At 35.1% G+C, this 26,141-nt stretch overlaps 1 protein-coding gene across 1 annotated transcript in view; it reads right to left on the bottom strand.

Annotated features, from left to right (window-relative positions):
- The window catches only part of slc27a6 (solute carrier family 27 member 6), a 56,738-nt gene extending 39,777 nt beyond the window's left edge, over positions 1 to 16,961 (bottom strand). Inside the window, exons 1-2 of the mRNA XM_030149664.1 lie at positions 16,375 to 16,961; positions 4,730 to 4,939 (exon numbers count right to left, since the gene is read on the bottom strand). Coding sequence (XP_030005524.1) covers positions 4,730 to 4,939; positions 16,375 to 16,861 — 697 coding nt within the window. The 5' untranslated portion in view covers positions 16,862 to 16,961. The remainder of the gene's footprint in view (positions 1 to 4,729; positions 4,940 to 16,374) is intronic.
- Between the last annotated feature and the right edge of the window lie 9,180 nt (positions 16,962 to 26,141).

The following is a 26,141-nucleotide window of genomic DNA, read 5'->3' as shown; positions in this document are numbered from 1 at the left end:
CTGCTACTATGACAACCATGACAGACACAGGTGGCTACACAACACACACAAGGATGTGTGTTCCATACAACCTCACATTATAGACAAAAATCAACCTGATGGAAATATATTCTGGATAACACAAAGGCTTTGTTTAACAAATCACAATAATTATGTAACATATAAACTGACTTAGCATCACCGCCATAAAAATATCCCAAATAATGGGGAAAACATGTGTTGCATTGGAAAACTTTGAAGGGGCCGCAGTTACATATGTGGGGGTGTGGTCCATAACTAATGCTGGCATGAAACGAAAGTGAAACTTTACATACGTTCAACATCCAGCTCCCGGGTTCTATTCCTCTATTATACAGCGGATCTTACAAGAAATTTTCTTGGACCCCCTCCACTGCCCTATGGCCCCCCACAAATGCTGGGCCCCATGAATTTGTCATGTTTACCCCCCTTTATGGTGCTCCCGTGCATGGGGACATTTGCGAATTCTGAGACTGCCGACAGTTCAGTTCAAGTGAACGTTAGTGCCAGTAATATAGGATATAGGTGTAAGAAAACTGTCCCAACCTGCCTGTTATTTACATTGGCTGGTTGTCCACCCCGATGATAAAATTCCCTGAGCAGAAGTAGGAATGGAAAAATCAGAGGGGGGATTGATCCCCCCCCCACCCCCCCAATACATCGCATCCTGGACGTAGCCACCTTAATGTCACCCATTAGTGTGTTATTTGTAGTTCTGTCTTGAGTTTGGGTTGTAACCTATTTGCCATTTTTTGAATGAATGAATTAATGAATTTTTGGAGTCAGAAGTAACTATATAAATGTTAGGGCAGTGGTTTTCAACTTTGGGGTTGCGACCCCACATGGGGTTGCCTGAAATTTCAAGTAATTGATAAAAATAAAAATAAAAAATGACTGATAAAAAATATATGTTGAGTTGAGAGAAACAGTCACAATCCATAAAAGACATGACAAACTGTGAAGCTGAAACTGAAGCACTGTGGTACTGTTTATCTTTCAAATGTTCATTGTGGTCAGTTTCAGATGCTGCAGCTCTTTCATAATTCATAGTTTGAGTTCTTGTTTGTTCAGTATTAATTGTCAGCCTTGTAAATCCAAGCTGGACTGACTGTACATATCCTGAGCAAGGAAAATAAAATCCTGACTTTGTGCAGTAATCTCCACCTGGCTTTTCTGCCTCCGTCCATAATAATATACATTATGTAGACTAAATGTCATCTAAAATTAACAGTTTATTTGACACATAGTATAGCAAACTATTACATGATCAAAAATAAATTAATTGTAGAAAAAAAATGTCTCAGTTTTCAATGTCTGGGGTCACCAGAAATTTGTGATGTTAAAATGGGGTGACTAGCCTAAAGGTTGGGAACCACTGGGTTAGGGGGAGGAAAAAAGTCACCAAGATGATCCTACTGTCAATTACTGAAAACACAGACTGGATTACTAACACTCATTATTTTTTCCATAAAATGTCAAGCAAATTTGAAGGAAACTTTGAAAAAAAAAAAAAATAGAAGAAAAGAAATCACAAAATTTAATATATACGTTTCCACAAACTGGCTGGGAGGGAATAGTCTTTGTTTCATTACACATGACTCTAAATAACAGCTGAAGTAGAACTTTTTTATCCATCTTAAATGTCTACGATGTCTTTTCACAGAAGAGAACGAGTAACTAGACATTCGTACATTTCCTGAAGGTGTGCTTGCCTTTTGCCGGATTTGTGGACTTGTGGCTAGCTGCAATGTAAAGGCAAAAAATAGTCCCAAAGAAGGACTGGTTATAAGTAAAGTACTGCATATATTCAGATGAAAGTTATGTTGTTCTACATTGCATTTGTATGTACAAGTTATTTATTACAAAATCACATAAGAATTTGTAATTTGCATGAACAATTTTGAAAAGGTTAATGTAATGTGTTAAATTTTTCCTAAACACACACACGCACGCATACACACACACACACATACACACACACACACACACAACTCATGGACGGAGGTCACAAACTGGGAAACAAAACAGACTGCACAAAAACCATTAAAAAGGGTCAAACCAATAATTAATATAATTATAATAATAATAATATTTTGCTCTGTTGTTTGTATACTAAAAAAATAGTATTGTGATATTGAAGGTCATGCATGCAGTTTTTTTTTACTGATAACACGGTTTTGTTAAATAATGGTTATTTCAATCATCCTAAAAGCACTTTTTACTGTCTGAGAGAGGCAGATGTTAGTTCCTTTGTTAGGATTGCACAAAAAAATGTTATGATGTTGGATGATTCAGGGAATATCCACTATGCATTCTTTTCACGACTAATAGAATATGAACATTTGAGCAGGATCTTGAACTGTACTGTCTGTAAATATAATTTTATTTACTTATTTATTATCATTACTTATTTAAAAAATGTTTTTACAGAGAAAAGTTTTGTGATATAGTATTTAATCCTGTTCTGATCAAATAAAATTTGTTTAGTATTTGTGCATATTTCTGGTATAATTAAATTTTTCCGGGAAATATTCTCTTAGAAGAAGAAACGAAAAAAAAAAATATTGCCTTGTTAACAGTATTGTGATATATCGCGATAAATCGTACCATGGTCCTAATATTGTGATTTGTATCGTATCGCCAGATTCTTGCCAATACACACCCCTACAGAGGACAACATTCAGTCTTTACATAACAAAATTGTAATCAAGTAACCTCTTAATTAAAATCTGTCAGGAAACATCCTTTTGTTTAACGAACAACAGCTCCAGGAATCTGACTCAGCAGGAAAATAAGTTCTTTAAAGTCTGACATAACAGACCTCAAAGCCATCTATTCACCCTGAAATCTTATTAACAGAGAAGTAATCCAAATAAATCCAATAATCTGATGAAGCCAGAGTGAGTATATTTACATGAACACTATTATACTTTATGACAATATCTTGAATTTGATGTTCAATGTAAAACAACATATTCTGAACTTGAGTGGAGCATTTTCTTATTGATGACCTGTGGAATACTCTGATATTTCAGTTTTCTTCTTTATGTTTACAGGACATTCTGATAATACTGCCCCCATTTACACTTAGCTGAAGTAAAGACAAAAATCCTCTCTTGTGGAAACTGATCCACATTTGTAACTGGAAGGAGAAACACACTCACTGAAACATTATGAAAGAGGATACCAACAAGTTTTTGGATATGAGCTAATATTGAAAATTTTACCTTTTTCAGAGGAGGCCGAGTTCACATAGTGGAACACGTGGAAAATACAACTTTTGAAAATGAAGTATGACTTATTTGAATATCCATGAAATCCATTTTTTTTTTTTTATAAGTCATGTAAACAGGTAATTGGTGATTTTGCCTTTTTCACAATAAGGGCAAAAACTGGAATATTTAGTGCATATAAACATCACTGACGTCCAGAAAATAAGTGTCTGGTGTTAAAGGGGTCATATTTTGCTAAAACCACTTTTATTAGTCTTTGGCACATTTATTTGTGTATTTGGACTCTAATAGTTCCAAAAGTTTGAATTTGAACCCTCTAGGTGCTGCAAACCTATCTCTATATCCATTTTGGAAAAAAAAAAAAAAAATTCAGATCATTTTTGATTTGTTTGGATTGTTGACTGGAGTTACTGCTCAATACTGATGAGATGAAAAAAACTCCACATCAATGAAACAATGTAAATTCCTGAGACTGGAAAATCTGTTTAATTACTATTATGACAATTATGCCTAATGGCACTAATTTGCATCATTATTGTATTGTTTTGCAGTCTCAACTTAATTTCGCATCTGCTTGACAGCAACAACATAAAGAATGAATTTAATTTAAATATAATTGTTAATAAATTTAGGCAGGAAGGGGTTAAAGGTGGCCAACGGCAAGAGATGAGCAATATTTTATCCCAAAATAAAAAGCATGACTATAAGGGACAGGAGTTAAAGGGGTCATATTGAGCTAAAAACACTTTTATTAGTCTTTGGTTCATTTATTTGTGTATTTGGACCCTAATGGTTCATAAAGTTTGAATTTGAATCCTCCACGTGCTGCAAAGCTATGTTTATATTCATTTTGGTAAAAATCTTTCTACAACCCGTCTAATTCTTTCTTAATTTGTTACGTTTTATAACTAGTTATGTCATGACATTTGCACATATAAGGTCAAGATGTTCGACAAACATTTCTCTGAGTAACTGTCAGCAGGAGCAGTTGTAAAAACTGAAAATATGTTGGAACTTCGAGCCGATTATCTAAAATGTTCAGTAGTTGGTTGAGCGGGACAGAACAGCACAGCCAACAACCTGGAGGGGGTGGGGCAGGAAGTGGCTTATTTGCATTTAAAGGGCCAGCGCTCAAAACGACCTTTCTGGTGTCATTACTCAGAAATAGGGTTGAAGATGGACCTGTGGAGTTGAATTAATGAAGAATTCAGACCCAAGCATAGCATTTACAGTTTATGTAGACCACAGGAAAATGTTTGAAATGCATAATTCCATTTTTAAAAAAAACTAAATATCACTCCTTTAAGATATAACCTGAAATGGTCTGAATATATATGAATATAAAGTTACAGCTGCATCAGCACTGAGACATGACAGAGATGAAGAGGGATTTTTTTAATGTACTGTATGTTACACCACTATAAATAAAAAGTTATTCCTCAGAGATATAAAAAGAAAAAAAAAAGCACCACCCTCACCAGTTGTTCCGGAGGTGAAGATGTAGAGGGTGGGGGTTTTGAGGGAGGTGACGGCTCGTAGCTCTGCAGGGACAGGCTGGTCAGAGGCAGCGTCCATCTTATCCAACAGGGTGTGGACTTTAGTGTGGTCACTCTGGCTCTTCATGGCCCACACCTGGATGTCATCCTCCAGCAGGGTGGTGAGGACCCCATCAAGACCATCCAGCAGATCTGTGAGACAAACACAAAGCTATATTTGGTGAAAATGATCACCTAATATCATAGTTTAAATATCTTGAGTGTTCAACTGAAAGACTGGGTGGTTTTGTGAGTGATGATGCAAATACAACTAGAAGCTAATAACAGACGATGCAATGTAATACTGTATCATAAAACATGTACTTTTAAAAGGACTGTGCAATCAGTACTAGAGTTTCATGACAACTCTATGTGGAAGTATGTAATGTATCTAAAGTTAATCCGGTTGTACAAATATCTTGCCTGAAATTAAACCCTATGCCCGTGGATGCCCTCAGACTCAACTGTTGGATCTGAGGTCACATGTATTTACCAACAGGACACCCCTCATGACGAGGTTGTTGATCTTAAAATGTTCAGAATATAGATTTGTTCATAGTGAGTGTACTGAGTTAAAGGATGCAAAGTGTCCTGTTCCCTGATGCAACACTTGGCAAACAGAGGCTGTGCTCTAATAGCAAAACAAAGATAATATTGCAAAGCTGGTCATGCAGAGAAAACATGCTGCGGTGGAAACACTACGGTTCTTATTCTGAATCTTGTTGGCACTGCTGTTCAGTCTCTAATGGATAACATGAGGATGTGCACTTCTAGAAATCCTTTTCTATGGTTATGATAAACAGATATAACAGCTGTGATGATACAGAATGACGATAAATCACATGGAAATATAACACAGATCAAGATGTGAATTAGAATTATCCACATCTGAATTGCATCTCCTTTATTACACAATCCCAACACAATGCTATGTCTTTGAACTCAAAATTATCCATCCCCAAGAGACACTTATCAAACAAACAAATGTGGCTTTGCAGGTCCCAGTTTTACCAAAATACTGATATATACATGTCTGGCAGTTCTCAAATTCTTCAGTTATGTCATTATTAGAGGTTGACGGACCTTACTGCTACTTCTTACACACAGACTGAGAATTTAGCCGGTTCATTATTGACCACAGACACACATGCAACAGACTAATTGCTCAATATGACATGTGTATTTTACATTAAGACATCTGAGATGCTTTATGACATAGTAAATAAATGCTCAGTCAGATATAGGTCAAATATTCTAGAGGAAATATCAAATGTCTGGAATAATAGTTCTGTAATATTGAAGAGATATAAACAAAAGGACAGGAGAATCTATTTAGAGTTAGCCCTAACACTCAATAAAAACTCCCTCATTTACCATATCATTGAGGAAAGTGAGCAATAGCTAATGTTAGCTAGTTTAGAAGACAGTTCTTAGAAAACATCATCAAAATATGCCTGAAATCTGCCTTCCTGCTGTTGATTACATGCAGTCTAGTTATTTATTCTGCCTCCAATGATACACAAGATAACAGGATTAACATAATGAAAATGCTAATGCTAGTTAGCATCATGCCTTTGAGTTTTGTTGATCATTTAACACTATGCTGTGATGTGTATACTCTATTGTATGAACCTCTCTATTCTATTCCATGGCTGTTAACAAAGACATTTCCAATTGTTTCCTTTGGAATATCTGTCTGATAACAGTAAAAACATCATAGACTTACACACCAAATGCCACAGCTTCAAAGGTATACCAACAGTAACTGAGGCGGGCGGAGCTTAGCCAAGGGTCATCTGTGTGTTCTGTATATGAACCTTTAACAGTGTCAGTCTGCAGTGTGTTCTGTATATGAACCTTTAACAGTGTCAGTCTGCAGTGTGTTCTGTATATGAACCTTTAACAGTGTCAGTCTGCAGTGTGTTCTGTATATGAACCTTTAACAGTGTCAGTCTGCAGTGTGTTCTGTATATGAACCTTTAACAGTGTCAGTCTGCAGTGTGTTCTGTATATGAACCTTTAACAGTGTCACTTAGAAGTGTGGACAGTATTTATTTGTGATGAGTTTCAAGGAGAAGTCATGTGACACAAACAGGAAATCTGTCTCCAGTGAACCCTGTTTTAACTGTCTCTAGTTTCACCCTGCACTCTTCCCCTGCTCTACACAAATACATCTGTTTAAAAAAAAACAACAACCAAAAAACAAAGTGATTATTTCACATATAATATTGACTATACATTTAAGAACTGAAGGTCACATACCCTATTAGATATTTATACTAAACAGTCATCTGTAACTCTTCCCCCAAGTCTAAAATTTGCTTGAAAATTACGAGGGCTGTTCAATAAGTTCATGGCCTCACCCAGAACAGAACAACACAGACTGATAATTTATATTTTATTTTTCAACATAATCTCCATTTACAGCAATGCACTTGGTCCATCAATGTTCAAGCATCACTATCCCATCACGAAAGAATGTAACATCCTGTATTATAACAACCAGTATTTCTGGGTGAGGCCATGAACTTATTGAACAGCCCTCGTAATATTGCAGACATTAATGTAAGCTAGGCTCATGTCAAATAACACCAAAACTGATATTGTGGAACTTAAAATGTGTCACATTATCGGCTATTGTTACAAGATATTAATTCACTGAGCACTGCTTTAGACATGGAGGAAACTTCCAGCTAATTTACATTCCCAGGATCGTCATCTAAGGCATGTTGCTGCTGTACTTAAAGTGTCTATCCCATAGTCCCAAAATAATATAGCGGTGCTATGGTAACATAATACAAGCACATATTTCCCATCTTATGTTACTATATCTATACCTGAAGCACATGATCCATGGTCAGATTTTATTAAATAACCCCAGATGGATAATACAAGCTAAATAAAGGGAGTCAATAAGGAGTACAGTGCTATGTTGACACTTCCTATGGGAACAGTCCTATATATGGCACCACTTTCACTTCCATCAGTGTCTGACTGTTACAGCTACCCCATGAATGTTTCTCCAGCTGCACTGGGGTTGTATTCACAATGGTCAGTATTCCTGACCGGCATCATGCTTGTTTGCTTGAGCAATGATCTGCCATCCTGTCACATGACTCCAGCATGGTGAATCCTATTAAGAGTAAAAACAGTCTCCTTCCAGTGAAGCACGGGTGGGAGTTGATGAGGGGCCAACACTTTCCATATTGTTTTATCGGTATAATGATCCGATGCCATATATTAAATTATGTTACATGAGGGAGCTGTGAGGTCCAAATTTGTCCTTTGTGTAAACTACATCATCGTATACTTCAGTCAGTCACATACTTATTTATTTATTTTTGCTGTTTACAGAGCTGTCTTACATGTTGAGCAATCACTGAGAGCCTTGACTGGAACAGCTCAGTCCACAGCTGAGCCTCAAAACAACAGTCACCTGGAAGGAACTTTGGACTGATGAAATCCCAGTTAACGGGCCCAGCACATGTTTAGTATGTGCTGTACAATGATCTTTAACAGTAAAAAATAAAGCAAAAAAGTAAAATGTAAAGTAAGTAACTACAGCAGCAGACAAGTCTAAAAAAAAAAACTCTGACATTAACCCTGTCATGCATGAACTGTTAATAAACTAGTGTTATTTTTGACACAAAACAAATCCAATCAGATTTTAACATAATACACTGCTATTCATTGTAGTATGATTCCATGCATCAACAGTATAACATGTAATGACATTAGCTTTTTAAGCATAAACACATCCATAAAGCTTTTTCCACTAAGAGAATACATCACTGGTGTCAGAAAATATATAATTTCAGTGTAAACTGTAACTGACAGCTGTGATGAATGTCATGAATGAGTGATGATATTCTGGGAGATTTCAGTCAGTGAAAGAACATGACAAAAACCACAAGGATTCAACTCTGAATATAAGGCTAAAGACGTTCATTTTGTCTTCTGTTTATGTAAATATAATTTTTTCTTTTGTTCAGACAAGGAATAGTTTTTAGTTTTTAGATGTTACCAGCTGATAAATGACACGTCAGCAACACGTCGGATGACGCTTCTGAGGAAGACTGGAGTCACAGTCGAAACTGTCAAGCAGGTAACATCTAAAAACTAAAAACTATTCCTTGTCTGAACAAAAGAAAAAATTATATTTATTAACTCTGAATATACTTTTCCCTCAAATGAATTTCTTTATAACCACATGTTTTGGCTAATTAAACAATATATCAGGAAAAGAAAAGACTTTATTTATCCTACAGCGGAGAAATTCAAGAATCACAACAGCATTTACTATAAAATTAAATAAAAATGGGAAATTAGAGCAAATATTAGAAAGCAAAACAATTAAAGGTGGGAAAGAAGATCTAAGAAAAATGGTTGAAGCAAGCTACATTTTGAAAATACTCAATTCAAAAGTCCAAACCCCTTTCTTCAGACATCCCCCTAAAGCCACGCCTCCAGAGTACTGACACGCGCAATGTTTGTTCCCAAGGGTTCACGAGTGCTGCACAGCAACAATCCGCCCCAGCGCCGATCCATGCATACCTCATTCAGTCTCCTCCAACACCCCCACTCTTACAGAACAGCCCCAGTTCATACCTATTTGGCTAATGTTACACTTCCTACTGATTTATGTTAGTGACAAAACAGTTTACCGGTGAACTTTCCATCCTAATGTAGGTAATATAGCCAAGCTCTGGCTCTGGCTTCGTTTCCTGTACCAGTGCTCCAAGCCTCTGAGAACGCACGATTCATGTACAAAGAGGGGTACACGCAGAGAGGGGGAGGGACAAATGGCAGTTGAGTTTGATAGACATATCACCATTCACCAGACACTTAAAATGACTGGATAGTGTTTTTTTCAGTCTTGTCCGTTCCACAGATGCCAAAATTTTTCTATTTTTGTGGTAGAGCATTTAATTAATTGGTTGTAATTGGGGTGGGAAGGGGATTTTAAGCAATATAATAAAAAATGTTCCAGGAAAAAATCTCGCACCCCACCTTTAAGACTCGGAGTCATTACTGCAAATAATATAGCTTTAATTCAGCACTGAATAATTGTCTGCACGAAAGGGTTAATACTGAAATTATTAATCAGTACATACAAAACCAACTTTATTTGCCTCTGATCAAAGTCCAAAGTTCACTCTCTTGTTGTGGCAATGCTGGACTGACCAGTCAGACCTCTAAACTGTTTGTAGCAGTCGGAACAAATTTAAATTTCGCAATCACTGTGTTGGGTAATTGTCAAAGTGCAGCCTTCCAAAGGAGGTGTGACAGAGCAGCCTCTGATGGGAAACTAGACTTGCACCAATTAATTAGCCATGCTAGGAAACTGACGGACTTTCACGTGATCAGCCATGACCTGTGACTGGCCAGTCAGTCTGACACTGACCGACTCTGAGTGCAGGTGCAATTCCTGCTGCGCCGCATAGGCAGACCCAGGGACAGTTCCAGATAGTCATATATGAGGCGACAATCAGGAATGTGAAGGGGGCACTTGTCACTGATGAAGACAGTGATGGCGGGGGGGTTACCATACCTCATACTGAGTACGCACACAACATACAACTATACAACATGAAAGTGAAACTTAAGACGCTTTACTAATTCCTCTCAAGGCTCCAACAGAGTTGGGCATACTGTGTGCGTACAGTGAGCGGCGCAGACTCCACTGGTACTGTCCACGGAGGTTTGAGGTTTCACAGTCAAGCGTGCCAGTTTCACATTTAAACAGGTTGATGTGAAGACTTCCCACTGAGCAGTCTATTGTGTGACACCGAGTCTGCGTAAACAGAGTCCGTGTGGTCGTAAAAGTTGAGTATTGTGCAGACGTGTCCGGCAGATGTCCACTTTGGGTCTGCATTGAGTCCACTTCCAGTACACGTGGTCATCTGCAGAGTCAAGTACACCCAACTCTGTGGGGACCTTTAGTCTCCTGCTGTTGTGTACCTCATTTTCCTTTTCCCTACCATTGGAAACTTTCATTTAAGGGAGCATTCATTGCCCACCCTTGCACTCATTACAAAACAGTGACAGCAACAGTTACAGTGAGTCAACAATCTCAGGTCCAATGTGGTCTCCAGGGTCTGTAAGGTCCACCTCTGCATGAACAGTGAGTGTATGTACTTTGTCAGGTACCATGAAGTAATGGTACTAATGTAAGGAATGATGTTCAAAGGGATCATGTGGATGTGGACAGGTGTCTGCTGGGTCAGCACTTATATTGGTCTAATGTTCTAAAAGTCATGTTCCTTTCACATTACATGTGTTTTTCTTCTATTTTTTGTATATAATTCTTGGATTTTTTTTTTTTTGCCACTTACAGACAAGGATCCAAATATGGTAACTTCATAGACCTTGATTTTCTACATGACAATAAAAAAATTGAAAGATTTGACAAAAGTAATAAAGTCTTGTTAGATCCTCCAACATCACACTAAGGTTGACATTTTGAATTTCAGGGTATTTTTATGAGTGATCTATAAGGGGGTTAAAGGTCACTGAAAATCCTAATGCAAATTGGGTTTCCAAACAAATATGGCACTGGCTCTACTGAGCTTTAAAATATTGGTTAAAAAAAAAAAAAGCTAATACTTGCAGTTTTCCTTCCATTTAGAATTGGTTTGTCATCTTGAGTTCATGTTTTTTGCCTCCTGAACACCTTGTTGTCTTTTATTTACTCAAAGTTTTCCTTTTGCTTCTATTTACCAGTTTGGTTTTTGCAGCTGTTCATACATGGTAGCATTTCTGTCTAATATGGCATTTCTTCTTGTATGAATGTCTCCTTATTGGTCCACACGTGCCTATATATCATTTATTATCTGAAATTGTTTTCAATTCCTCTTATTCACATATGTTCCCATATTATTCCTATTATACACAAATTGTTCCCATGCCTTCTGAAAGTAAAAGCTTTTCTGCCAGATTTCAAGTACTTCTTTATTTTCAGTGTTTACAGCTGAATCGAAGCATGCACAATGACACAGCAACACACAAAACTGAAAAGAAATTAATTGGTTTAGGTGACGTTAAGGGCTTCATTTGTTGTAACGTCATCGCAAGCGTAATTGGTTTCACTATAGAATGGATCCCATCCCATTAGGTGGATCAGTTTCAGGCATTGTATTTCTGCAGGTGGATTCAGTGCAATGACTTCCTGAAGCAAAACAAAAACCAACAGAGTTATTACCTCTGCCAAGGAGGTTATGGTTTTGCTGGCGTTGGTTTGTCTGTTTGTCTGTCTGTCTGTCCGTGTACAAGATAACTCAAAAAGTTATGGATGGATTTGGATGAAAATTTCAGGAAATGTTGATACTGGCACAAGGAACAAATGATTAAATTTTGGTGGTGATAGGGGGGGCACTGATCTGCCTTGGCGGAGGTCTGTGCTCTCCAAGTGCTTTTCTAGTTTCAAATGTTATCAGGAGCAGATGTCCTGCGTCTGCTTTTGCAAACCAAAATGTCTGCCATAAAAAGCCAACTCATCTACTCCTCATCTGCTGTTTCGTTGTTCTCTCTGATCTCCTCATGATGGTTTAGAAAGTAAACTGAAGACCAACTCTGTGCCCATGTACTTTTATAATGTAACTTTGTCCTTTTGTAATAAATATTAAACATTATCCTCAGGTTAAAGATCTTCGAAACTGATTTTCCTCTATATCTAACTTTTCCTAAGTGATTTATCACCATTTATTATAACACTATCCTCTAAATTTTAACATGTTTCACAGTGAAAATCAGGTATTCTCCTGTATTTAATTTACTGATCATGTAGATGTTCATACGAACTCAGAGTAAGTTTAAATGTTACAATATTAGAACAGAGAAAGATGAAGAAAAAGTGAGTTATACAGCTACATATATCATTAACTGAATGAAACAAGCATCTCCAACCACTGTCATTTGTCAAACTAGGTGGGTTTTATTAATGAATCAATGTTGTAGAAAAAAATGTTTCCTCAAAGACCTAAACATGACTTATAATGTTTAATAAAGGTTGATACACTAATCCTATCAGTACATGTAAATAATTGGTGTAAAATGCAGTTTGTCATCTTTTTATGGTCATCAGATATGACCCATTTGGACGTTCAGAGGCTCCTTAGTTACCATGGAAACACAGTCATCTTCTACAACATTGATTCACCAGTAAAACCCATAGACTTGGGTCAGTGACAGTGGATGGACACACTTGGTTTATGTTCAGTTAATGATATGTATAAATGTTATGATATTTTTTGAAAAAGTCTATTTTTCCACACTTAATTTCTGATTTGATCTAAAATTACATATACAGATTTTACATGTTTTTATCTCTAGGGCAATTCAATATTTTAATTCAAGTAAATATTACCTATAATTATTATTGTTTTAGCTAAATTTAAGAATCTAGTTGTTTTATTGAATCTGTGAAATGTTTACTTTTATCACCACTACGCACCAATATTCTGAGTGAAATAACTGCCTAATACTACTTTTTTTTCTCCACTATTTTATTTTATTTATAACACATTCTGAGATTAAATAAAGCTTTTCAATGAGGACCTCCATCTAGAACAGGTCTTCAACATTTAATTTTCTTTAAAAGTCTCTGAGAGCTACTTGTGTTTTATATTATCTATAACAGTTTTCATTGATTTTTTTCATTATCAGGCTAAATAAGCTTATTAAGTGTGAACATTTACATGACACTCACATGTTTTTATTGATTAAATCTAATAACCTTTAAATTCACTCCGAGCTTTAATGAAAATCTACATATTCAGTCAATTAAATATAGGAAAATATCTGATTTTCACTGAAAAATGAAAAAAAAACAGAGGGTAATATTATGATAAATGTTAATGAATCACTTAGGAAAGACAAAAATAGTTGTAAACCTTTATCAGGCAAGTGACTATTTTTGCTAATTTCCGTATACATTGCAAAACAGTGACATCAACAGTTCCAGTGAGGACAGTGAGTCAACAATCTCAGGTCCAATGTGGTCTACAGGGTCTGTAAGGTCCACCTCTGCATGAACAGTGAGTGTACCTGCTTTGTTAGGTACCATGAAGGAATGGTACTAATGTAAGGAATGATGTTAAAAGGATAATGTGGATGTGGACAGGTGTCTGGATCAGCACTTATGTTGGTCTAATGCTCAAAAAGTGATGTTCTAATGTTCTAAAATACATCCTTTCCATGTGGGTTTCTTGTATTTTTTTTTTAATTTACTTTTTACATTTTTATTTTTTGCCACTTATTGATAAGGAACCAAATATGGTAACTTCATTGACCTTGATTTTCTACATAACCAAAAAAAAAACCAAACAAACAAAAAAAAACCATAAAAGTAACAAAGTGTTGTTATGTCCTCCAATAACACACTGAGGTTGACATTTTGAATTTTCAAGTATTTCTATGAGTGACCTATAAAGGGTTAAGGCAGGAGTGTCAAACTCATTTTGGTTCAGGGGCCATATTTAGCCCAATTTGATCTCAAGCGGGCCAGACCAGTAAAATAATGACTTAATAACCTATAAATAATGACAAATCCAAGATTTTCTTTTAGCTTTAGTACAAAAAACCCCAATTAAATTATAAAAATATTTACATTTAGCAAAAAAAAAAAAAAAAAAAAATGGAAAAACCTGAAAAAACAGAAATTCCATTTTAAAAAATTAGTGCTATTTTAACAATATTATGCCTCAACTTATTATTTATACATGTACATTACGCACAATCTTACATAAACATTTGGTAACAGGCAGAATATTGTTAAAATTTTGGAGTTTGGAACTAAAATTTGAACAATTTCTACAATATTACATCTTTTATTATTAACACAGTAACAGGCAGAATATTGTTAAAATTACACATTTCAGGTTGTTCATCTTTGTTTTTTTTATGTATTTATTTGCATTTTATTGTGAAAGAATAGTTTTGTAAATGTTAATATTTTCACAGTGTAATGTTATTTTTTTACTTAAACATTTTCCACATAATTTTTCACAAAGAAAAGTTGTCGTTGTCATTATTTATGGGCTATTGTGTTGTTATTTTTACTGTAGATCACATTGGTCTGTATGTGGAACCTGAACCAAAAGGATTTTGACAACCTTGACTGTTCAGGTTCATTTTTGCTCTTTCATCCTGCGGGCCAGAATGGAACCTTTGGCGGACCAGATTTGGCCCCCAGGCCACATGTTTGACACCTATGGATTAAGGGTTAATATTGTCTACACACTAGGGATGTAACGATTATCGGTATAACGATAAACCGCGGTAAAATTGCAGACGGTTAGTATTACCATTTAAATTCTAATTCTCATGATAACCGTGTTTGATTACCGCACTTCTAGGGGAGAAAACCCTATGTAAAGATCTGCTTTTATGTAAAATATTTGAGGATAGTTTTAATTTATTCCAATTTTAATTGTATATACCTAATATTTGGAACCAATATTCACTTTTACAGTCTTTGAAAAGGTTCATAAGCATCTGTGTGTTATTTATGCATTAAAGTATATACATTTTTCAAATTGGATTTTATTTTATTTTTTTTTGTTTTCTGGCCTTTTATGTTTTTATAGTAGGTTAAAGTGAAAAAAATAATAGACAGATGATATAGATGAAGTTGTGCTGAAAAAACAGATCCCAAACATGGGTATAGTAAACATTTGTTTATATAGTACAAAAAGGCAAAATCAAAAGTACTGAAAAACGTCTAAAATAGGCTCGGACCACAAAGGGTTAATATTTGAATGTTTCTCCAACAGAAGGTACATTGTACCAATTATCTTATTTGGTTTTTATTGTTGTTGTTGTTGTTGTTGTTTTTTTCAAACTACAACTTGGTTAAATTATTTCAGTGTGTGTATAAGTACTTTTTCAACATTCTGAACACAATTTCAACAATACTGCGATAATAATGATAACAGTGACAATTTTGGTCACAATAACCGTGGTTTGAAATTTTCATATCGTTACATCCCTATAACACAGTAACAGGCAGAATATTGTTAAAATTGTACATTTCAGGTTGTTTATCTTTGTTTTTATGTATTTATTTGCATTTTATTGTGAAAGAATAGTTTTGTACATGTTAATATTTTCACAGTGTAATGTTATTTTTGTTAACATAAATTTTTTCCACATAATTTTTCACAAAGAAAAGTTGTCATTGTCATTATTTATGGGCTATTGTGTTGTTATTTTTACTGTGGATCACATTGGTCTGTATGTGGAACCTGAACCAAAATGATTTTGACAGCTTTGACTGTTCAGGTTCATTTTTCCTCTTTCATCCTGCGGGCCGGAAGGGAACCTTTGGCGGGCCACATTTGGCCCCCGGGCCGCATGTTTGACACCTGTGGGTGAAGGGTTAATATCGTCTACACACACACACACACACACACACACACACACACACACACACACACAAAATAAATGTAATATTACTTAATTTTTTAACTAATAAGGTCATTTTCAGAATAAAAACATGAATGACCAGTGAAATGAGGTGGTTGTCCTTTCATCAGTGCTGGTGAACCTTCTGTGAACCCACTGGTGAAAAGTGAAGGGGAGTGTTTTACCTGCACCGACGACTAGAGTTTTGGCTCCGCAGCAGTTAAAACAGTGCAGCAGAGATCTGGATTTAATGTTGGTGTTGAGAAACGCCACCGAGCAGCCGATCTTGGCCAACCCGAACCAGACGCACAGGAAGTCGGGCTCGTTGCTCATGAGCAGGGCGACGCAGTCTCCTTTCCTCAGCTTGGCTTTGTGCAGGAAAACATGAGCCAGTCTGTTGCTGCGCTGCTCCACATCCCTGTACGTGTGGATGTTTCCTTCGTGGATGATGAAGGGTTTGTTCGGGATGCGTCGCGCCTGTTGGATGAACCTGTCCAGGACCGTGCGCACTCTGGAGGTCAACTTGAACCACTCCAACCTGGAGCCGTATCTGAGCACTTTGAACAGAAACAAGAAGTCGTTCCAGAAATAAGGAAAGCAAAGTTTCTGTAAGACATGAGCGGAAAAAATGCCCGCGACCACCGCGGAGAGCCAACCCAGAGACAGGAGCATGTCTGCGGCCGGAGGACGCGCACGGACACGGAGGACACGGAGGAGCGGAGCGGCTCAGGACGCGCGTGGTTACATGTCCAGGTGATATAAACACTGAGTGTCTGCGTGATGTAAGACACAGAGGATCCCACGAAGGTCAAGTCACACATGGGAGAGTGGGAGGCGTGGAATATGACCTTCAAAATAAAAGACTCCACTCTCACAACTATTGTATTTGTCCAAGTGATTTGTCACCATTTATTGCATTTACATTTACATTTACATTTATACATCTGGCAGACGCTTTTTTCCAAAGTGACTTACAGTGGAAAAAACAAAAATAAAAAAATAAAAATACAAGAATAGATTAAAGACATAAAACAGCTGTGCAATTAAAACAGTGTCCTATAGAAAAATAAAAAAACAGAAGAATGACAAAAAATAAAAATTATAGTGATATTATTCTCTGAATTTAACTTTTTTTTTTTTTTTTGAGTGAAAATCAAGTATTTTCCTGTATGTCATTTACTGATCATGAAAATGTTCATAAAAGCTCAGAGTAAATTCAAAAGATATTAGACCAAAACAGAGAAAATTAAAGAAAAAGTGACTTTTTCAGCAAAATATATCATTAACTGTACATAAAATAAGCATCTATAACCACTGTTATTTATCCAACTGCATGAGTTTTACTTGGGAATCAATGTTGTAGAAGATGACGGTGTTTCCACATTTACTACGGAGCCTGTGAACGTGCAAATGGGTCTTATGTGAAGACCATGAAAAGACGTCAAACTGCATTTTACACCAATTATTTACATGTATTGATAAGATTAGTGGATCAACAGGTATTAGACATTTTAGATCAGTCGATGATTTGGGTCTGTTTGGATCTTTATGTTGGAACTACCTTTTAATCAGTTACATAATGACTAAAATAATCAGCTTAAAGCTGCCACTCACCAAGTACACTGATGACAAAAAGATATGATATTTTAAGAATAAAGTCATAAAATCATGACATGAGATTAATGGTGATAAAACACATAATATTACAAAAAATATATTATTAGTGGATTGTTTTTGTAACGCCATGTTTTCTTGGAATATTACACATGTATTTTGAGACACTGACTTTTCCCTGTCATTGCTGCACTATATCACACAGTGTGCTGTGAAAAAGGAATTAGAGAAAACCAAGTGACCCTGATAAAAAAAAAGTAAACACCTTATGTCAATAATCTGTTTTTTTACTTGAGAAATTTAATACAAGTTGTATTTGCAAAACTGATGCATTCTTGATTTTTATATACGAGAACATCATCTCTCTCTTACGTCTTACACATAAAAAAGAAAGAAAATAGAAAAATGAACAGCCAAAACATCCCATATTTACAATCATTGACATCCTCAGAGGTGACCATCATCTTCTTCATTCTGTGTTTTTATTAGTAAAGCATTTTTTCTCTGTTTAATCTGTAAACCTGTTCTGTGCAGATGTTTGAGGCAGAAAGTGTGGAATCTGAGTGTTTTACTTTGAAAAATCAGTCTTGCTACACTTCCTGTGTTCTTGAGGAAGCTTGACGGTGCGTCCACTGGGAGTGAAATCATGTGACTGTTGTTGTGAAGATGAGTGGGAGGGTCTGCGTTCCCCCCTGTTTTCAAACCTGATAACAGAGGGTCTGTTCTGTTCAGTTAACAGGGAGTGGACATCAGGCCACTGACTTCACACTGAGTGGAACTGAAACACAATGAAACCATGTCCTTCACAAATGACCGTTAATGACACTGAACAAAGAATGAAGATTAAGGATAAAGATTATGTTCTAAAGTCAAAGGTACAAGGATTCAAAATGTCTAATGAAACCATATATTAGTGATAAAGTTAACGCCCAAATACCTAAAAAGCCTCTAGCAACTAAAAGCATCTACTGATCTAAAATGTTTAATAACTTTGGAACCACTAATCCAATAAATCCATGTAAATAATTGGTGTAAAATGCAGTTTGTCATCTTTTCATGGTCATCAGATACGACCCATTTGAACGCTCAGAGACTCCGTAGTGAACGCGGAAACACCTTCATCTTCTACAACATTGACTCACCAGTAAAACCCATGGACTATGATCAATGACAGTGGATGGAAATGCTTGGTTTATGCTCAGTTTATGATATATTTTACTGGAAAGAGTAACTTTTTCCTCAGTTTTCTGTTTTTGATATAAAAACCCTCAACTTTAATCTGTGCTTTTACAAATATTTTCATGATCATTAAATTAAATATAGGAAAATACCTGATGTATACTGATACAGAAGATAATATTTTAATAACTGGCGATAAATCACTTGAGAAACATTATAGAGAAATTTTCATTTGGGAACTGACACATAAGTAGCACTGGGTCTTCATGGGTTTGCTTTATTGCTGTATTTCTACTGAATTAATGTGTTGCTTCTGTCTTTTTTGTATCACTGTGGGCAGTTTGGATGGTTAAACCCACCTGTATTAATTACTTTCAGGCACTAACGGTAAACTAATGCATCACTTCAGTCAATAAAAGTAGATGACCTGTCTTCTCATGCCTTTATTTGATATCAATAGCATTCTGGCAGTGAAGGAAACTTAAAGATAATATTCTGTATGAAAAATGTGCAGCTGAATGAAAATAAACAGGATGATTTTTTTTTTTTTTTACGCTGGGATTAGTAGACAAAACATTTCAGGAATAAAGTGGTCAAAAAGTAGGTGGCAAATACAAAAATATATCCATTAAAGGTTCAATATGAAAATAAAACCCAAGTTTAATATATTTTACAGAAAAGTGACTTTTCTTCAGTTTTCTTTTTTTAAAAAAATAAATAAATAAATAAAATAACCTTTGAATTAAATTAACTCTGAGTTTTTAATGAATATTTACATGATCAGTCAATTAACTTTAGGAAAATACCTTCTCTTGACTGAAAAAGGCTAAATGCAGACAACAATATTAGAAGAAATATTAGTAAATCACTTAAAAATGGTTAAAAGTGGATAAAAATTCATTTGAAAGCTTCCATGACAATAGTTCTAGGTTTTCAAGAGTTAATGAAAATACTGGAGTCTTTAAGGAAAAGTGTACGAAATGCTGACTGCTTCTGTAAATGGTGTCACACAGGAGTAAAAGTGAAACTGAAGCCTCGTCCGTACATGATATCTCAGAAAAAACATGTCTAAGTCTGTTAATGTACATAATTTGTTTTTTGTTTTTTTTTTAAAAAAGACAATTATTTTAATGAATGCGTCACTTTTAAGCAAGTAGTGGAGAAACACGTTCACATTAAAAATCATAGTATTTTGGTATTAGAGCAAATAAAGAGGTTGCATTTTGACATTATGTGGTGTGTGTGTGTGTGTGTATTATTATGTTGTATAATAATATTGGCATTTTTCATCTTTGTCCTGTAGATTTGAAATTAGAAATGTTTAAATAACTATTGAGAAGGTGAGTACAACACTGTAAACAAGCCTCATTTAACAACAGTACATTCACACAAAAAAGAAATGAAGAAAAAAAGGAAATGTGACATAGACTTTAAGCTTCGACTTGTAAGATATTGAGGTTACATTGATATACATTCATAATTATGTTTTTCTTATTGTATCTTTACATGAAAAACAGAATAATTGTGTATCTGTTTACCAAGAATGATTCATTCAAGTCACCAACTGTCTACAGCAGCTCAGAACACACTTCATTTTTGTCTTTTATTCTGTTTTACAGCAAGGGTTAGGATTAAGGGTCCGGATTTAACCATAAAACCAAAGCACAACCAGCTCCAAATGAATCTGCAGAATTAAATGACCTGAAAAACACAAAAATACAATATCAACCCTTTCATGCATAAATTATGAAAACCTTAGTCCGGATTTTTTTTCCTGAGTGTTTTTATTCCTCTTCAGGCATGAAAAAACAGTGCAATTGAATTTTTTTTATTGAACCTATTTTTCATGAAGGTAGATTTATTTCTTTATTGCTCTAACCATAAAAAATATTTTCAATCAAAAAATAAATTGCAATAAAAAAAAAAACTTTTCAATAAAAGAAAAAAAAGTGTTGAATGCAAAAAAAAAATTAAGATCCAAAAAAGCTGCATTTGAACACTTTTTCTTTGATTGAAAAGTTTTTCTTTTTTTTTGTTTTTTTGAGTGAAGTGATTTTTTTTTTTTTTTCTTTTTTTGATTGAAAATATTTGTCTTTGGTTTGTACCTGTAGCATAGTAAATGTACTGTGATTCATTCCACTACTAGAAAACAAAGTCAAATAAAGTAAGTTTGGGTGATTTAACTGGTAAAATATTCAATAAAATAATCAGAAATATAATTAAAAGTAACAAAATAAGACGAGTGCAAAAATGATTTAAGATCTAAAAAATTGCATTTGAACACTTCTTTTCTTTGATTGAGTAAGGGTTTTTTTCTTGAAGTGATTTTTTTTTTTTAATTGAAAATATGTATATAGCTTTTGGGTTAAAGCAATAAAGAAACAAATCTACTTTCATAATTTTTCATGGAGTTCCAAAAACGTCCATTCCGCTGGACACCATGTGTTTAATTTTTGAAGCAAAGAATGCAATATCAGAAAGTGATATACTGTGTGAAAACTATCTAATCAAAACATTTTTAACACAGCTAATCTGAGGTTTTCTCACATTTTATCATATTCCCAATTTTTATTAGCAATTGATTTCCACTCAAACACGTTAGTGCAGATCAGGTTTATCAAGAACAGCAAAGTTACAGTAATGGTATGAATGTCAGGGTATTATTATGGGATGGTACAAAAGTGTCCACTGTGTTGGCTGATATGGAACTAAAACAACCAAACCCATGAATATACAAGAGAACAGCTGGAGAAGAACTGTCCACTGGAGTGACCACTATGCATGAAAGGGTTAATGTACAAGTCTTCAGTGCACAAATACACATTATACACATACTCATGAACTAATAGACATTAACAAACATGCATACTGTATAGAATGTGATAAAAGTGAAAGTGACACGCTCAGAAAAACTGTTATGCCCTAACTTTAAATATTTTTCAACAGTCCCAGAGCAAACAGATGCAGTTTACCTCGAACCCAGTGTTTGATTTTCTCAACCTGTTTTGTACTTCCATGAGTAAACACTACATGAGGTTACGTATGGAAACGACTGAACATTAACATGTTAAATCTGGGTCACTTCTCAGAAACTCTTTTCTGCTACATGTTGCTTTATTACTACTATCCACGCATGGGCCCAAGGGCGTAGAACAAGATACATGCTCCTATGTACTTTATTTGATTTTTTAAATATAATTGAACCAACCTCTTTGCACTTTATCTGTCAATTGAGTCCATCATTTTGTCTGTTTTTGGCTTTTTATTATAAGATAAAGTCCATAATTTTGTTCATTCTGGGCTTTTTAGCTTCGGATATAGTAACTCTGGTTCACTATCACACATGCAAGGTGATGAAAATACACTTAAACAGATGATAATCTACTAAACCTTCCTTCCTGACTTCATTAAAACAGTGTCATGAAAATGTTTTCAGCAGTCTAAATGTCTTTCATAGATTTCTTAATTTATCCATTAAGACCCAAACAGCCACCAGCCACCGAAAACATCTGCTCATCTATAATGTTCTTCTACAACATGAATTCACCAGTAAAACACATGGAATCGGATCAATGACAGTGGATGGAGATGTTTGGATTATATATGTTAATAAATAAAATGAACAAAAACAAATAAAAAATTCCAAAATATTAAATAATATGAACAAATTTGCAAGAAATTGATTGAAATGCAATTAAATATAAAATAAATTAACCAATAAAATGAACAAAAATGAATAAAAAAATCAAGAAAATAATAAGTAACATGTACAATATGAGCCACAAACTGAGTAAAATTGAAGAATAAGATTAAACAGGCAACAAAATAAGCAAAAACAAATACAGTAACAAGTAAAATGTATAAAAATGAACAAAATAATAAATGCATCTGTAGTCAACACTGAAACATTGATTCACCAGTAAAACCCATGGAGTTGGATCAATAAAAGAAGTCGTAGATGTTTGTTTTTATGTTCAGTCGTTGATATCTTTCCTGAAATAGTCACTTTTTCTTCAGTTTTCTCTGTTGTAAAATAATAACCTTTGAATTTACTGTAAGTTTCATGAACATCTACATGATCAGTGAATTAAATATGAGAAAAATACTTGATTTACATTGAAAACTGCAAAATACAGTGGGTAATATTGTGATAAATGTTGATAAATCACTTAAGAAAAGTTAAATAGAGAAACCTTTATGTGGGAACTGACACAGAAGGTACCACTGGGTCTTTATGGGTCTTAACTGTGTATGTTAAGTTACATTACAGTTACAAAGAATAACTGCATCTATTGTCTGCTGCAAGTATTTTTTATACTAATTTACTCTCTGTATTTTACTGAGGTTTACATTAAATAGTGGTTTCTCTGTGTAAAAAGTCTTGACCTAGTACAAAGACATGTGGCTCAGACCACTGTGATGAAGTGAAAAGTCAACATTTGCCATAAGCCTTAGAAAAGCATAGGGTTTTCTTGTCTGTAGTCAAAAATCTGGTATAAGATACACGATGACGGTCCTAAGTTTAACCACCTAAGACCCAGCTATGGGTTTTCTGTCCACATTTGTGGACAGGAGTTTCACAACTTTATACAAAAAAAGAAAATAAAATTGTTCACCACAAAGGACATTCCATAAAAATTTTAAAAACTGCATCTGAAAAAACTGTTGCATCATGATGTTTCCAATATAGGCACTTATTTAATAAAAAACAAAAAAAGCTTGTACTTTGCTGACATTTCCTGGGTCTCAGGAGGTTAATAAAGACAAACTGTATTAATATTATTGAAACAAAAACATTTCTTCATTAACATACAATAAAACACATTTATTAAGAAAAGTCTAGACACAGATAATACTGTAAAAACAGAACATAAAAAGGTCATGTTAAAGGACTATTATGGTGCAGAAAATCACAGATGGTTTTAAATGTATTCAGCTGTTGAAATTCCCTGCATCAGTCAGGTCAGTGACAAATCAATAATTCAGTCTCACGGTGAGAAGAAGTCACATGTCTATGTGACTTTGTGTAAATATTGTTTAGGAGACATGGTGCTGATAAGGCAACCAGCCTTGGTAAAGGTCAAAAGTTCAGTGTTGGAAAAGATCCAACTGTGTTGTGGGTTGAGTTTTAATGTCTGAGTTGCAAAAAAGTACAAAAAGAAGAAGAAGAAGAAAAAAAAGTCCCATCCACATTATATGAATGGATCACCTTTAGCTTTGATTACAGAACACAGTCTCTGGTTTTGTTGATGTCAAGACTGAAGACTTGTACGATGTCACAATAGAAGTCACATTATTTATTTCTATCTAGATTTGCATTAATTTTCCGTGATAATCTTGGACTGATGATAGAGTCAGACCACTGTATAAAGTCTTCTACAACACAATCTAGAGCAGTGGTTCCCAACCTTTTTTGGCTTGTGATCCCATTTTAACATCACAAATTTCTGGCAACCCCAGACATTCAAAACAGAGACATTTTTCTCTTGGAGATGTCTTAGCCTGGCCAGGCAGGTGAAGAAATCTTGACTGAACTTGAACTTGATTTTTATTTGGAAAAATGTGTGGTGTTTTAATTGTAATGAAATATATTTTGAATCATTTAAAAAAATTATTATTAGTCACTTATTTACTTTTTTTTTTTTTTTTTTTTATCAATTACTAGAAATTTCAGACAACCCCATATGAATTCCATGAGACCCCATGTGGGGTCCTGACCTCAAGGTTGAGAAACACTGATCTAGAGATTATTAAAGTGGTTAAGGTCTGGATTCTGGGTGTTTCACTCTCCCTGAATCAGCAGCTGAGCCAGATGACTCCAGACATTGTCCAGCCTTTATGCTCTCTGTCCAACTGTTGGTTAAGAAATGACAAGCCTCTAAGTGCATCAGTTAAAGGGTTAGAGACCTGGTGTCAGCTAAAACAGTGAAACGATCACTGCAGGTGGGGACAGTATATAACAGACCTATAAACTGAATAACGTAAAGGCAGCATTCATATTTATTTTTCACTGGCTTTTGCTGCGTAATTCACCTAAGAAATGAGGGATAAAATGAGGTGTAGATGGAGTTCATTTTCCTCCATCCGTTCATCCATCCTTTATCCTCTGCTTTTCTAAATGTGGGTGGTGTGGTGGTAAAATCTGTCAATAGAGAACACAAAAGTCAAAGCTGGTCTTACATGTGAGTTTATTCACGCCCTACAGGGAGGACCCCTCTCTAACAAAAGCACAAAGCTAAAGTGTAGGAGTAAAAGAGGGGTAAGGAGGAGCAGAGGCAGTGAGTTTTTATACACACTAGATATGACATGATAGACAGGATTCTGACAAAAATGAGGGCAAAGTGAAAGTCAGCTGACAAGTGGACAAAACATCATGGAGCTATCATGAGATAGACAGGAGACACTCAGAGTCCCTCTACTATGAAAGGGGGGAGCACCACCAGATGTAAGAGGGGGGGGCCTCTGGTCATGTGCGTCAGCGAGAGACAAAACACTCCATGTTCTTCTACTGTCCGATGGTCCAAGAGTGTACTGTGACATTAGATATGGATAGTGTAGGATGCTCTGTGCCATGTGTCAGCTTGATCACTTAGAGAAGAGGTTTAACGTAAGAGGCACATAAGTTATATAATGATATGAGTATGCCTAGTTAGATAGGAATTACACAAATGTCATATATGAGCGGCCTAAGTGGCTGTTACATAAGTGACATATAATTTTGCCGCCACAGTGGCAAAGGCAGGTGTCCAGTCATCGATGTTACATGTTGGATTAACCCATAAAAACACAATGTTACTTTTGTGGCAGTTCCCAAATGAATTTTCAGTCTAGATTTAAACCTTTCTTAAATGATTTATTAACATTTATTATATAATCCTCTGTATTTTACATTTATTCAATGAAAATCATGTGTTTTCTTATATTTCATTTCTTGATCATGTAGATGTTCATGGAAGCTCAGATTAAAGTTGAGGGTTATTATGTAAAAAAACAAAGAAAACCAAAAAAGTGACGTTTTAAGCAAATATGAATTACTGTATATAAAAATAAGCATCTCCATCCACTGCCATTGATCCAACTCCATGGGTTTTACTGGTGAATCAATGTTGGAGAAGATGACAGTGTTTCTACATTCGTTATGGAGCCTCTGAACGTCCAA

The sequence above is a fragment of the Sphaeramia orbicularis genome, chromosome 12, assembly GCF_902148855.1.
Source record: "Sphaeramia orbicularis chromosome 12, fSphaOr1.1, whole genome shotgun sequence".
In the NCBI taxonomy this organism is placed as follows: domain Eukaryota; kingdom Metazoa; phylum Chordata; class Actinopteri; order Kurtiformes; family Apogonidae; genus Sphaeramia; species Sphaeramia orbicularis.
The sequence above is the reverse complement of the archived record's forward strand: the minus strand, read 5'-3'. Positions and strand labels throughout refer to the sequence as shown.